The sequence below is a fragment of the Camellia sinensis genome, chromosome 1, assembly GCF_055761805.1.
Source record: "Camellia sinensis isolate YWXY chromosome 1, ASM5576180v1, whole genome shotgun sequence".
In the NCBI taxonomy this organism is placed as follows: domain Eukaryota; kingdom Viridiplantae; phylum Streptophyta; class Magnoliopsida; order Ericales; family Theaceae; genus Camellia; species Camellia sinensis.
The window spans coordinates 5672675-5688818 of record NC_138961.1 but is presented as its reverse complement, the minus strand read 5'-3'; the positions used below and the strand labels follow the sequence as shown (position 1 = coordinate 5688818).

General features: G+C 35.4%; 1 protein-coding gene across 3 annotated transcripts; it reads left to right on the top strand.

Annotated features, from left to right (window-relative positions):
- Positions 1-851: 851 nt before the first annotated feature.
- On the top strand, positions 852-14448 carry LOC114264547 (casein kinase 1-like protein 10). 3 transcript variants are annotated; one of them, XR_014331083.1, is made up of 14 exons: positions 852-1709; positions 1818-1858; positions 2861-2930; positions 3084-3232; positions 3314-3409; positions 3662-3732; positions 4500-4561; positions 4669-4732; positions 4855-4939; positions 5095-5221; positions 6895-6968; positions 7047-7110; positions 12488-12680; positions 13833-14379. XR_014331083.1 is itself a non-coding variant. In XM_082871480.1 (14 exons), exons 1-14 carry the CDS (start codon positions 1634-1636, stop codon positions 14112-14114), a joined length of 1395 nt encoding a protein of 464 aa, XP_082727606.1. In that variant the 5' UTR covers positions 852-1633; the 3' UTR covers positions 14115-14448. The 3 variants fall into 3 exon arrangements, 2 of the variants coding, with proteins under 2 accessions (XP_082727606.1, XP_082727607.1); XM_082871480.1 differs by having other exon boundaries at positions 12547-12680; positions 13833-14448; XM_082871481.1 differs by lacking the exon at positions 3084-3232 and having other exon boundaries at positions 889-1709; positions 12547-12680; positions 13833-14448.
- The last annotated feature ends 1696 nt before the right edge of the window (positions 14449-16144 follow it).

Here is a 16144-nt window from a genome sequence, read left to right as displayed (position 1 = left end):
TTAATTTTTAGATACACCAAACATAAATACACCTAAAAAGTATAATATTAATAAAAAATACAAAAAATATAAAAGAAATTATAGTACATTTTCATATTTTTGTGTATTTAGTGATTTTTTAAAATAGTTTTTTTTATAAATATTTAATTTGTTAAATACATGTAAGTAAGGTGTATTTTTTTAAAAAAATAATTTTTTAAAAATAAAAAATTTAATTTTTAAAAAATTAAAACCAAATAGAGAATAAGGCCTTGTTTGGTTTGTATTTGAGAAACATGTTTTGAGATAAAAAATACGAAAATTTGTTTGGTTTGATTTTTTTCAAAAGATGTTTTGAAAAATTATTTTGAGAGAGAATTTTGGAAAAAATGATTGATTTGATTTGTATGAGAGAGAGATTTGTTTAAAAAATTTGTAAACCAAAAAAATTTTGGAAAAAATTTTTAGAAAAATTTGTTTAGTTTGATTACTTTTAAAAACTTATTTATAAAAAAAAAAATTTAAAATTTTTTGAGAAATACAAACCAAACCACGCCTAAAAATTTATAGGAGAGGCGTTGGCCCGAACTGACCCATGATGGGGTGGAGGAAACCCACACAAGAATGTCATATGTACCCATCTCCGTAAAAAAAAAAAAAAAAAAAACCCTCAAACTCAAATGCACCCCTTGTACGACCAAACAATAATAGTGTTATCTCTATTAATTAATTAATATATTAATAGATGATAGAGTGTAATTTTAAAATTTTATAATAAATGGACCAATAATAATAATGTCATAATATTACAAGTAGAAACAAAGCTGTTTTTTCACAATGATTATTTATTTATTTATTGTGATTATTTTACAGGGTATATGGGCAGTATATGCAATCACAGGTCCGAGCAAACGCATAAGAAGACACCCATTTGGCACGTCGTGGGAGGCTGAGGTTGGGAAAACCAAGTAAAGGTCCTCCTTTCTTCACTGTCAAAAAATAAACAAAACATAATCCGAAAAAAAAAAGTAGAGAGGAGGAGGAAGAAGAAGCAAAAAAAAATGTATTCTTTGATTCCATAAAACAATTTAATTCAAAAACAACAACCCACCCCCAAATAAACACATTTTTCTCTCCTCTCCTCTCTCAGTCTTTCCAAAATCTTCAATTTATGTCACTCTGATTGTCCATAGATTTTTTATTTGCTACATAGTTTTAATTTCATTCATTTTGATTGAATCTTGTTGTTTTTGAGCAATGTGGTTTGATTTGGTCACAATTAGGGCTCTGGTTGAGAGCTGGGAGGTTAATTTGTAATTATTTTTCTTTGGGGAATATGGGTCCGTGTTGCTTGGAGATCTGGCTGATTTGAAGTTGGTTAGATACCTGTATGTTGTTCAATGGTCAATGTTGTTGTTGTTTTTTAGTTGTATATTCTTTATGGGATATGATTCTTTTGGATAAAATTCATTGTTGGGTTGATTGAAGCAATAGCCTTTGGTCAATTGGTATTGTGAATTTGGGTTTAATTCAAATTTCAAAAGAATCAAATGTGAATGCGGGAGAAGGGTTTGGACCTAACTGGTTGAAAAAGGTTAATACCATTTGGATTTTTTTGTGCAACCGGGTTAGTGAGTTTGTGTCAAGTTTTATCATGGATCATGTTATTGGTGGTAAATTCAAGCTGGGCCGGAAGATTGGCAGTGGATCTTTTGGGGAGCTCTATTTGGGTATGTTCATATTGTATCTCATTTTGCTTTCTTGACATTTGTTTTGATGTTGTTATTGTACATGTTATTCTGAAAAATTTATTGTGTGTTGTGGGCTGATTGATTCAGGTGTTAACATACAGAATGGAGAGGAAGTTGCAGTTAAGCTGGTACGCGTCTTATACTTAAATATCTTGTAAAGTATTCTGAGATTAGATGTATGTTTTATTGTTATTGTTTTCATGTATTGCAGCTGAATAATTGATTACTAAACAATAATGCTTGCATCTGTTTCCATGCTAAATTCTGCTCGTTTACAAACTTCCATTTGGTAATGTTTTTACTAAACCAATTTAACAGGGAATTCATATTCAGCGCTCTGAGCAGGTGTAGACGAGAAATCACTCATAGAAAAACAAAAAATAAAAAAAAGCAGGTGTAGATGAGAAAAAAGAAGAAGCAGTGGTTAGTTATAGTAAGCCGTGTGTTACATGGACTTGAGTATGAGTATCGGGCATGAGTCCAAGCATTAGATCTTCCTAAACCCATATTTTAGAATATTGGTATATGTATCAAAATTGGGAATGGGTATAGAGGTACGTCGTAAACACTTAAATACAATGCATTTTGCTTAATATTCTTAGATTAAATGTAAATTATTTAGAAATGTACTTCAAATTAAATAGGATTTAGAAATAATATGGAATATACATCTTTAATTCGTGTGAGAAGTTAGAAATGCTTATATGCTAGCAAATGTGAACATATTCTTCTTCAAACATCATAGAATTAGAGGATCTAAACGTCGAACTTGGGTATGGGTGTCGGACACTATCCCATACTCTTATTATTGTCATATTTGGTGGACACGGTTACATTGGGGGAGGTCTCAATTGACGGTTGAGTCTCCCTGTTTGTTGTTCCATTCCCATGTACCTAAACTTGTGGTCTCATTTTCATAGCGGACAGTGGAACCACATGTTGATATATCATTGAGCCATTTTTGTTGTGAAAGTAATGATACCACGCAGTTATTACAGACATGCTACCTAATTAGCTTCTTTGCTTTTGGTGCTGACAATTATGAATTGATTTCCCCTATTTACTGCATGAAAATTAACGAGGTCTTTACATTTATTTATTTATTTGCTTTTTTGGTTTGAAATTTCCAGGAACCTGCAAAAACCAAGCACCCTCAGCTTCATTATGAATCCAAATTATACATGCTTCTGCAAGGAGGAAGTAAGTTCCAGTTGTTGTTTGGCGCTTTGGCTTCTCTAGGAACGTGTTTTAATTTTGTGATTCAGTATAGTAATTCATAATATTACAGCAACAAAGATATATTTGTGTTAGATATAAATCAATTTTGTCTGAAATACTGCATTTACTTTAAAGCTGGAATTCCCCATCTCAAGTGGTTTGGACTTGAGGGCGAGTACAATGTCATGGTTATTGACCTTCTTGGGCCTAGTCTTGAAGATTTGTTCAACTATTGCAATCGGAAGTTCTCTCTGAAAACAGTGTTGATGTTAGCAGATCAGTTAGTATGTTATATAACTTTTTTTCTTTAGCAAATGTTTTGTCTAGGTTTTTAGCTTCCACTTTGACAGTTTCTTCATTATCAGATAAACAGAGTTGAGTATATGCACTCGAGAGGTTTTCTTCACCGTGATATAAAGCCTGATAATTTTGTAATGGGTTTGGGGAGAAAAGCAAATCAGGTACTTGATTTAATGTCATGCACATCTTCCAAGTGGTTATGTTGTATGCTGTTCCAGCATCACATATGTATATCATTTTCCATGCATAAATCTCTTTTATGGGTGCTATTTGCTTTGTATATGTGTGCAACAGGAAATGGATTCATTCCTTTTGATTAATGATATATAAGTGACACAAGTTCTTTATCGAGGTAGTGAGATTTGCTTCATATTTTTCTGAAGTTATTTTTGAATTGACTGATCATGCCGCAGGTATATATCATTGATTATGGCCTTGCAAAAAAGTATAGGGATCTTCAAACTCATAAGCACATACCATACAGGTATTCCCTTTATTCTTTTTCATGTTACACTTAGACATTGCATCTAGCTTACAGATTAAAGAAAGAAACTGCATCATGGTTTCTTGCAGTTCCTTTTGCTAGTCTTGTTTTTTGGAGCATGCTTTTCAATTTCAATTCAGTGTAATTGAGCAAGTTCTTGGTTGACAACTGGTTGCAGAATTTGCTAATGTCATCTTTTACATGTCTCTGACTTGTTTTGCCTTATAAAAGTTGAGAGTAATGTTCAAATGGCATTGGTGACATGATTAGTTGATGTATTTTTCTTCTCAGATTCTCCTAATAGTCAACCTATTCTTTCCCCTTCTCTTTTTCACCTGTTCCCAATTTCTCATCACTGAAATGATTGCATGCGTTAACCACATATTTGATGGTTTGCTCAATAGTTGCTCAAAATCTTTTTGCACATCTTTTTGGTCATTGCAATTGGAATGTGCAACAACAATAGATTCACTGCCGTACATCTGTTCCAGTCCTCTATGGATGAATTTATTTGCTCTCATATCTCCCTGGATATTTCCTTACACGTTGTTTCAGATTATTGGCTGGGGCTATTCAGATCCCTTACCCTCATATCTAAGGAGTGGATGCAACCTTTTTAGCTGTGAATATAGCCCCCACTCGTTTAGATTCTATGATTCTAATTTAGCTGTTATTTGAATGTTTATGGCATTCTTGTGTTTTTTCAATTAATTATGCCACATTTACAAGAATTACCACTTGATTGTTAACATGACTTTTCTTCACAGGGAAAACAAGAATCTTACAGGCACAGCTCGGTATGCTAGTGTTAACACTCACCTCGGAGTTGGTAAGTACTTCATCAATTATGTTTTCCAATTAGTTACTGAAGCTTTTTTCTTATAATAATTTTGTATTACATGCCATGCCATTTAAATCTTATTTGATTTTCTGCAGAGCAAAGCAGAAGAGATGATCTGGAGTCTATTGGTTATGTGCTTATGTATTTCCTCAGGGGAAGGTTGAATATGTCCTATTACCTGTGTAACTCTTATTATATCTGATCCTTTTAGTTTGTCTATATTCAAGAAGTTTGTTGCACGATTTTACATTGTCCTGATTTGCTACATTCCTGTGCATCAGCCTTCCCTGGCAGGGTTTAAAGGCTGGAACAAAAAAACAGAAATATGATAAGATTAGTGAAAAGAAGATGCTTACTTCTATTGAGGTATTAGCCTTTAGTAATTTTAGTTGTGTATGGTGAATAATGTGAAATTTCATGGATAAATAGGATTGAACTCAGCAAAAATTATTTGGTTAGTGTATCAGTCAAGCAAGTACGGGACACAGAATATACATTGAATATTAAATTATCTTCAACAGGTCCTGTGCAAGGGTTATCCATCAGAGTTCACATCATACTTCCACTATTGTCGATCATTGCGGTTTGAGGATAAACCAGATTATGCATATTTGAAGAGATTTTTCCGGGATTTATTTATTCGAGAAGGTCAGACCCTTGAGGTTCTACTTGCTAATTCTTCATCTATATTCTTATGGATAGCGTGTCATGTAAACATTCAGATAATGATAAAAATCACTTGCATATCCTCATCTAAATCTGCTATAACCGCCCCTGCCCACGCAATGTATTCATCTTCATCTTCTTCATTTTTTATCTTTTATTTTTTGGTGGAATTTCCCTCTTATATTTTATAATCCTAAATTGCAAATGCGTAAAAATGAAATGAATGTAATATAGGTCTGTGCTTCGAGCAACCATTTGGATGGATATCACTTGAATGACCGGTGTGAGAGAGGTAGATCATAGAAAAAAAAGGGCCAGGGAGACTGATTTTGCGGGTAATTTAAGAAACTATGAAGACAAACCAACCCAATGGTTGTAGAGAAGGAAACAAAATTTGAATTGGATGGATTTGAGCCTTTAAAGGTGACGGGAAAGAAAAACAGTTGCCATATGTGGGTCTTTAAGTTTTAAGTGTTCAAACTGATAACCAGAACTTGCCTGTCTTGAAAGAATGGAAATTGATCTGGTTAACAAATCAAAAGGGTTGCTGATTCAACAAGCAGTCATATGATTCTGGCTTTCAAATTCAAAACCTGTCTTTTATTATTATTTTTATTGGCAAACATTTCAAAACCTGTTAACTAATATATAAAGCTTGAACACAATTCAATTCACAAAATCCTTTTTAGTGGTCAAACCAAGTGTTTCAACTGGCAGTTGAACAATTCTATTTAATTTGCAAAAAAAAAAAAAAAAAAAGGGGGTGGGGGGTGGGGGGGGGGGGGGGGGGGAAATGGCTTTGGGGTTTTCAATGAGGTTTTACTGGTTATGGTCGGGGTTGTCCAACTACTGAGTGGGTTCTAGTTTCAAATATTGCATTAAGTATTGATCCCAAATCAGTATCAGTGTTGTTCATGATCTTCTGGAATGAAGTGAGCATGCTATGTTTTTTTTTTTTGTTATTTTATTATTATTGTTTCTGTCATTTTTGTCATTATGATGATTTTGTTATTGGTGTTTTTATCATTATTATTAATTTTATTGCCGTCATTATTTTTATTACAAAAAAAGTAAGTAGGTAGTCTAGCATCTCATATTTATGTGATGCAAATACTTCTGTAACATAGCAATTGGTTAAGAGGTATACTTTCTTTGGTTCCTACTTTACCAATTCAGAGTTCTACACAAGTTAATTCAGTGGGCATGGATTGTGCTCGTCTTTAAGATCCATGAAAAACTCTCACTTATTTTCTTTATTAGGCAAATTGAAATTTTGGATCGTTGAGATTTACTGGTAAACAATTGCCACAGATGCCTTGCCAGTTTTAGGAATCAACATAGGCAACAATGATCAACACGGAATCATCTTGTTTCTTAAAATGAGCTACTAAATCAATTATCAACTAATATTTCAATAGTTAGTTTAAACTATGTGCCTTAGAAGATAATTAATGAGCTTTGATTCTAAAATGAAAAAGAAGGCCATTTCAATTATTTTCTTGGTTCAATGTCTTCAGATTGATAACATTTTAAATTGAACGGATTGGAAATTGGATTGAAATTTGAAACCAAGGGGGGAAATTTGTACAGCACGAACGAGTGATATTCTTCAAGAGTGCTTTCCTAAAATTTAATTCCGTGATGTACTTGTGCAGGCTATCAATTTGATTATGTATTTGATTGGACAATTTTGAAGTACCCTCAGATCGGTGCCAGTTCAAGACAAAGGGTCAGTTCTTGTATATGTTATAATGTTTGACTTTATATTCTGTTTATGTATTAAATTTATTGCTCGTGTCTACTTCAGCAAGCAGCAGCCAAACCAGCTTTAAATGCTGGACCATCTGGTGAAAGAGCGGAAAGGCCTTCAGGTGTGTTCTACTCTAATCAGCACGAGCACTACTATGCATGTGTCATATCAATTCTTATTTTCTAAATTAATTTTCATATTCCTTTTAGAACTTTTAGATGGTTCACCTGCTGTGCTTTGTCACATGTGGCTCTCCACTCATGACCGTCTTTTCTTCAATATGATGCTGATGTTTTTTTCGATACTAGCTGACTCCAATCTGATACATAATGAATAGACTGCAACCTTTAGTTTATTTCCAAATTTGTGAAAAAGAACAATTGAAAAAGACATGCCCAGTGGTTTATACGTGCAATCTACAAACTTGTGCCAAACCAAACTAAACCAAACCTTGTGTCCCAATAAAGTGGGGTCGGCTACATGAATCTTTTTTCGTCATTCTGCTCTGTCAAGACCTATATGCTCAAATTAAACAAATACATGTCATTTTTAGACTTGTGCCAGTTTGGGAAAAAAAGAAGAAAAGAAGAAAAAGTTGAAGGCCTGTCTAGTAACCTTGCAACCACCTCCTGCTACCCCTCCCTCCAGACTCCAGCCACCCTCCCCCCTCTGGCAACCACCTCTGGCCACCCTCTCCCACTGGAAACTCACGAAACATGCTTTCTTATCTTGGTTTTTGTGACTTGAAAACATGTGTTTACCAAACAAAAAAAGAAAACAAAAGACATGATTCTTGTTTTTTGTAAACAGAAAATAGAAAATTGGCAACATTAGCAAATGCTACCTAAGGTGGCCCATACACACAAACGTAAAAGTCATGTCCCGGAGATTGTGTCTATATAGGTGTGGGTGCCTTTGTAGCGTAGCTTGTTTTCTCGGACAAAGCAAGGTTTTGGATAGTATTGTCAAGTTTGAGCTGCTGACTATCAGACTTGATCAAGTTTTCATGTGTTCACAAAGTCCTGATCTTTAGGTTGAGCTGACAGCTCATAAAGGATTTCCTGTTGGGTCTTGTTTGGTATCATGTTTTAGGAGTTATCTATTTAAATGGACAAACAGATGTCATATGGAAACATGCTTTCCAGACATTCTAGAGAATCATTATTTCAGTATTCTTGTATAAGGAAATGGTTATGTTGTATAATTGGGAAGACATTTGCTCTCAATGTAGGAGATATGGGTCTAAATCCTACTAACCATATGATTCTTTAAAAACCATACTATGTTCTCTCTTGACATTAGAAAAATGGACCTAGAAACCTTAAAGTCAATAAAATAATAAGAGAGAGCAGGTGGGAACCTTTAGTTTAAACATAACACACCTCAAAATGTGTCTTGTATATTTACTGTTCAGAAAAATTAAAAATGTTGTAGGACCGTTGATTCTAATTTATCTGACCCATATCATATTAAACTATGATTATTGTTAAAATCCACCTACTCTCCACCTACTTCACCCACTTAAACCTACTCCACTAAACCTAACCCACTACACCACTACCACCTCACCTACTCCACTAAACCTAACCCACTACACCACTACCACCTCCACTTCACCTACTCCTTACCTACTACACACTCACCCTCTTCTATATATAGGAATCACGAATCATTGTAATATATATCAATATAAATCAATCAATAATACAATTCTCTATTTCTCTTTATACATTAAATTTCTACATGGTATCAGAGCAAGGTTAAGCACTTAGTATTTTTCGTTTCACCGGCGGGCGGCAACCTCGCCTTGGCCGCCCGCCGGACCTCAACCTATTCCGCTTATTTTCTACACATACCTTCCCATCACTGCCTAAATCCTCTCTCTTGAGGCCAATGTGAATTCCTCTTCTTCATAATCTGCACTAACTGTGGCATCTTTTCCTGGGGCAAACTCTGCAACCCAACACTCAATCTATGCTTCTCCTCCATGCTTATTTGCCTCTTGTTAGGATCCTTCGCCTTCGGCTTTGGTTTGGGCTTCGCCACAGCCTTGAGCTTCACTGCAGCTTTCAGCTTCACGGCAGCCTTCGGTTTCACAGCAGCTTTTGGCTTCGCAGTTGGCTTGGCCTTTGCCGCTGGCTTGGGCTTCACAGCGGCTTTAGCTTTTGGCGCAGCAGCTTTTGTCTTAGCCGGAGCCTTCTTTTCCTTTTTCGCTTTTACAGCCTTCGGCTTTGCAGCAGCCTTCGGCTTTGCTTCCCTCTGGTGGCTCCCCAGGTTCCACCTGAGCTGCATGATTCATTTATAGCTGCAATTAATAAGGGAAGTATTAGAACAATGCCCAATAGAAGTATGCCAGCTGCTCCTTACCCTACTCCTGGAGCACTATTAATAGGTGATGCTTTCAACATGCGTCATCCTTTAACTGGTGGAGGAATGACTGGAGCCCTGTATAAGGTGTTTTGTGCATCTCCTGATCAAGCAAGGAAGGAAATGCGTGAAGCATGTTTTGATTATTTGAGCCTTGGAGGTGTGTGTTCAACAGGACCAGTGGCTTTACTCTCTGGTCTAAATCCTAGCCCATTGAGCTTGATACTCCATTTCTTTGCTATAGCCATATATGGTGTTGGCCGTCTCTTGCTACCATTTCCTTCCCCTAAGCGCCTGTGGATAGCAGCTAGATTATTTTTGGGTGCATTGGCTATCATTTTTCCCCTCTTTCTCTCACATGGGCTTGTCCCCTCTCTCTCCTCCGTTTGATTTCAAAATCCATTATTTTTATTTATTTTCTCCAAACCACTTTCCTTATTTCCCCCATCTTTCATTTTGATTTCAAATATATTTTTATTATTTCTTTCTTTATTTTTCTTTCACATTATTTTTTAATCTTTTTCAAATTCCATTCATACCATATAGCTTTGCACACCAAACCATCTTTTATTCATCTCAGGGATCAACCCCAATCACAATTTTAACCAAAAAAAAAAAAAAAAAAACAACAACAACAACAACCACAACAACACAAACCACAACACCACAAGATTTGTTTTCTTTTCTGCAGACGGCCACCCACCGACCTCACTTTTTCGCCTATTCCGCCGGTCTTTTCTTCTTGCCTCCGTCCTGGGCGGCCCTTGACGGTGTTGCCTCCGTGTTTCCCACTCCACTGGGCACGATCACTCCACCCTGCTCCTCCACTACAGCATATGGCGGACCTCCAAATCGGAACATAACGGTGGCCTTCTGCTTCAGCTCCTTATTTTCCGCCTTTAGCACACTTATCTCTGCTCGCGCATCCTTATACATGCGTTGGAGCAGAGCCAGTTGGGCGTTTAACTGCTGCACCTCATTTGTCCTACTCTGCAGCCGGTGCGACAAGTTTGTGACCGCAGTCATAGTTTCAACACAGGACTTCAATGTATACTGATTAGCTTCAATATCCGTTTGCACTGCCATTTTTTGCTCCACCGACCGCATCGGAAAGTTCAACGGAGCAAAACCAGAGGTGTTTGGTTGAGGTTCACAGGCCACCGCACCAGTTATCTCTCTTGTTGACTCGTTGAGGTCGGGAAAGAGAGTGAGCAGACCACGGGAAGAAGAGGCTATGTTCTGGGTAGCTGAACGGGAAGAAGAAGCCATGTTTTTAGGTTGCTGAGTGTTTCAGAGAAGGGTTGGTTACAGAATGTTACAGAAAACGAAGAGGTTTCAACTGGTTTGTTATGCTTCCAAACCTCAGACTTCGCTTTGGTTTATAAAGACAGAGACGACGAGGCCGACACGCGCTCTGTCAATCATGTGCATCGCCGCGTGTCAGGCGCCCCTTTTGATGGCTCGACGCTTTCTGTCGGGCACGTCTTTTGATGAAGTGGGCGCGCCTTTTGATGGCACGCCTTTTTATGGATTGGGCACGCCTTTTGATGGCACGTCTTTTGAAAGATTGGGCACACCTTTTGAGGGTGCGACTTTTTAAGTGTCCGACAAGACTCTGTAAACTGTCCCGACATTGATTCCGGTTAGCTCCTTCATGGGTCCGACAAGACTCTGTAAACTGTCCTGACATTGATTCCGGTTAGTTTCTACAAGGGTCCAGCAAGACTCCGTAAACTGTCACCACAACTGTCACAACATTGTCTGCTACAACGGTCCGACATGACCCCATAAACTGTCTTCTACATCGGTCTGACACCGCCATCCAGTGTCCTCTACACCGTTATGACACCACCATACAGTGTCCTCTACATGGTTATGACACCCCCATACAGTGTCCTCTACAACGTTATGACACCACCATCCAGTGTCTTCACCAATGGTCTGACACGACCATACAGTGTCTCTTATCCTCTTTTATTTTTATGTATTTTCTTGTTTTGTTACTTTCTCCAAACTCAAGTTGGTTAGTTCCTATCCCCCTTGAGTTTGCGGGGGGCTGTTAAAATCCACCTACTCTCCACCTACTTCACCCACTTAAACCTACTCCACTAAACCTAACCCACTACACCACTACCACCTCACCTACTCCACTAAACCTAACCCACTACACCACTACCACCTCCACTTCACCTACTCCTTACCTACTACACACTCACCCTCTTCTATATATAGGAATCACGAATCATTGTAATATATATCAATATAAATCAATCAATAATACAATTCTCTATTTCTCTTTATACACACCTACTTCACCCACTTAAACCTACTCCACTAAACCTAACCCACTACACCACTACCACCTCACCTACTCCACTAAACCTAACCCACTACACCACTACCACCTCCACTTCACCTACTCCTTACCTACTACACACTCACCCTCTTCTATATATAGGAATCACGAATCATTGTAATATATATCAATATAAATCAATCAATAATACAATTCTCTATTTCTCTTTATACATTAAATTTCTACAATTATTTTACCAAAATAGCAATAGATAATTTATGGGTTGAAGTTATTTTAGTCTTGAACGTCCTTAGAAAATTTATTTTGACTTCTTTTTTACTCTGGACAAAAAAAAGAAAAGAGAAGGGTTTAAGAAAATAATGAGTCTGATTAGTTCCTATTAAATTCTCTAATTATCAAAAGAATAATAAATTATGTATGAGTATTAGTTATTTTCACTTTAGAAGTGGTATAATGGCATTTCCACAAAAAAGAAAAAAAAAAAAGAAAAAGAAAAAGAAGAAGTAACAAGGTTCAGAATCTATTAGACCTGATATCTCCAAGAATTGCATGGATCATAAATTTGTGAAGTGAACCGTGAATCACAACATTCATCCCTGAAAAAAAAGATTTACCTATTCATCCACATCGATCTATACATGAATCGTGAATCATTAGATTCTGACAACTATGTTTTCATAGATGCCACCAATTTGATTGTGAGAGTTTTTAGATAAGAAAAAGAGTTTTTGAAATTGATAACAAAGGCGCTTTCAGAATCAGATCACTATGATAGGTTCTTGGGTGTTTCAGCTTGTATCTTTTTTAAATGTAGGAGAAAGAAGTTTGTTCAATATCTCATAGATTCAAATGCTTGCTATGTGATGAGTTTAGTGGGACAAGAGATTCGGGATAGATTCTCAGGTGCGGTGGAAGCATTTACCAGAAGAAACACATCAGGTGTTAGACTGCATGGTGATCATTCCAAGCACAAAGCATCCGATGATGTCCCATCTTCTAAGGAAGTGGTGAGTAAAGTGAAAAATAATTTTATTTTATTTAATTTATTGTTTGCATTTGTTTATTCTCATTTATCGTTGTTTCCTTGATTGGCCATCGCTTTTATTTGCATAATCAGGACTGATTCACGGTCTGCTTCTTTTTGGTAGAGTTTAAAGGTGCTTTTGTCATTCCTACCTTAGAATGTGCTCGATTACAAAAAACTAATGATAAAATGTGAATAATGTGCAAATGAAGATTAAATAGAACATAGAGTAGAGTATGGTTATGCTAGTTAATTTTGACTTCTGTTCAAATGTGTTTGTCAGTTTGCATTTTGTCCCTGAATTTTGATGGGAGTCAGAATATGATTTTGGCCCACTATATGAAACCAATGTTTGGAATGGATTGAAATAAGAAAGTGATTCTAAAACTAAATAAGAATCTGATTCAACCCACTTTGTTATGAGGATCTCGCATTTTTTGGAGGAATGTTAGCCATGTAAGAGTTTAAAAAAAAATTGTGCTTACAATATTTGAAATTCCCCCATAGAGAGTTCCCAATGAAACCAAACACTTGAATAGTATCGACACATTGTATTGCTAGTAATGAGATTCACATTTCCCTTCAAGTTTTCTATCATCCAAACATTTGTGGACTGCCTTTCCCCAATTTTTTTTTTCTTTCTTTCTTTTTTTTTTTTAATTTTTTGGGTTGTGATTACGATGGTAGGATATATAGTAGGTTTAGGGTAGTCCATTTTAGGCCCATTTTTAATCATATACACTTGTAAATCACTTTGCATTGTTATTTATCAAAATAAATAAATAAATAAATCACTTTGCGTTGTTATGAAGAACATTCAAAACTCATTTAAAAGTGAAACTCAATTGGCTCATGGATATTATATATACATGTTTTAATATTTTGATGTTATTTTTTAGATTAACATTCATGTGCCTACGAATGTGCCCACTACAATACGTTGAGTAATGTTTTAATAGTAGTTACTCAAACAGTAAATTTTTTTTAATTAAAACCTCTTTTCTCCATGCCAACTTGGGGTCCAGTTCATCCTGCTAAAACCTTTTCGAATTTTTTAAATTGATATATGAAAGTCCGCAAATTTACACACATATATGGGATATACACTAATGAATGCCTTGTGTATCTTAATTAGCAACCTGATTCTGAGAGAGGCCGCACTTCTACCTCTCGACATGGTAGTACATCAAAGAGGGGTGTCGTTCCAACCGGTGGCAGGCCAAGCTCTTCAGAGCCCACTGAAGGTCGAACGGGCAGGTTGGTCTCAGGCAATGGCCGACCCTCGACCAGCAAAAGAATCCAATCTGGGTCTGAGCCCAAGATCATGCCCTTTTCCCGTGCTACAGCCTCAAAACCACGCGACGATTCTCTTCAGACCTTCGAGCTCCTCACAATCGGGACTGACAAGAGGAAATAAGCAAATTTTTCGATTAATTGTAAGATGTGGTGTCCCACATTATTATTATTATTTATTTATTTTGTAACTCTCTTTCTTGGAGAAGGATGTAAGGCATATTGTCTGTGTTAGGATTATTATCATGTGTTGTAGGTTGTTGAGAGAATTTTATGTGGAAAGTTGTCCATATTTTTTAAAAAAAATTTATGAGAGGGACCTCCAGCCCCCCAATCCACCCCACCTGTAAGGGAAGTTAAAACATAAGACTTACGGATTTATTAGTCCACATTTGCCTTAAGCGTAGGTATAATATTTATGAAGATTATACAAAATTATTTATACTTGGCTCTCAAAATGTTTATAATTTTATTCATATGCTATATATAAATACACGTAGTTCCTCAAAAGATTTTTTCACAAATAATCAATGATAACACCATAAAAATAAGGATAAATTATAAAATACACTTTTGAGATTTGTTTAAAATATAAATTGTCCCATATAATTTTGGAAATTACATGTCGTCTTTTGAAATTTTAAATTTTATAACAAATAATTCATTTTATTAATAAATCATCAAATAAATTAATAATTTTTAATGATGTCATAAATTTATTTTAATTAATAATTCATATAATTTTATTGCTGTATAGAATAACAGTTAGAAGTTTTTTTTTTTTTTAATTAATTTAGTTAAATAAAAAATTCTAATAAGGAAGTATTTGTAATTTTTCAAAAACAATCTGTATTTTAAACAAATTGTAGGGGGATATATTTGTTATTTACCCGAAAAATGGTTAAATTACAAATACACATCTTGAAATTTATTTAAAATACAAATTGCCCCTTATGTTTTTAAAAATTACATCACATCATGTCCCTTCAAATTTTTAATTACATAACAAATTACACATTTATTAATAAATTATTAAACCAATTAACAATTTGTAATGATATCTATAAATATATTTCAGTTAAAAATTCATGTAATTTTATTAGTGTATAGTAGATTAGTTAATATTTTCATTTTTTTTTTGTGTGTGTTAATTTTGTTAGTTAGATCTTTTTAACAATGAGTTTGCAATTTTCAGAATTATAAGAGATAATTCATATTATCCAACAACCATATAAGGGACAATTAAAAAAAGAAGAAGAAAAAGTGTCACGACCCGCTCCCCGTATCCAAGGGTTAAGCATCGTGATGCCCAGTAACTGAGGTTACCTACGACCAATTCTTAAACAAATCAAATAACGCGAGCGGAAGTAATATTTAAGTAAGTGTACCAAAATAATCATCGGAACTTCTATTTTTATTACAAAATTTATTGACCAAAAAGGCCGATATTTACATATAAAAATATCATAAAAGTGTTGCGTGTGTCTATTCCGCAGCCCCGCATCTAAGACTTTCCAAAAGCTATTTCTGAATTGCATGTTTCCTAAAAATTGGTAAACAGTTATCAGCACATGGCAAATGAGAAATATTATACCAACAGTATAAGGGACACGAAATAACCATGGATAGTTCTGTAGCCAAAACATTTGTATAACTCAGTTTGGTACATAAATCATTAGTAACCAAATCATTTAAGTAGCAGAAACTGGAATACAGATATTATGTAAATATATAACCATAACCACGGTACATAACAGAACAGAACAGAGGTCACAGAAGTGATAGTCAGAACAGAGATACGCATTCAAGAGGTGGCTCGTACGGATTCTAGAGGTGGCTCCCACAATAGTGTAGCACTTAGCTCCGCACATCACTTTGGTCCGCACAAAACAGAGGTCAATGGATTTATGACAAATAGAGGACCACAAAGTGGCCAAGGAGAGGCCAATAGTTATTTAAGTCCCCCAAAGTATGGGACTCCCATGGTGGTACTTACAAAAACATAATTGTATATAAGGTCATAATCAAATATTCTTTAAAAGTAAAACAAACATATCCATGAATTTCCTTTTAAGCAAATAGGGTTCAGAAATAAAACCACGTAACTGAAACCTTTATAAAAGATAACTTTTATTAATATACTAATAAAACATA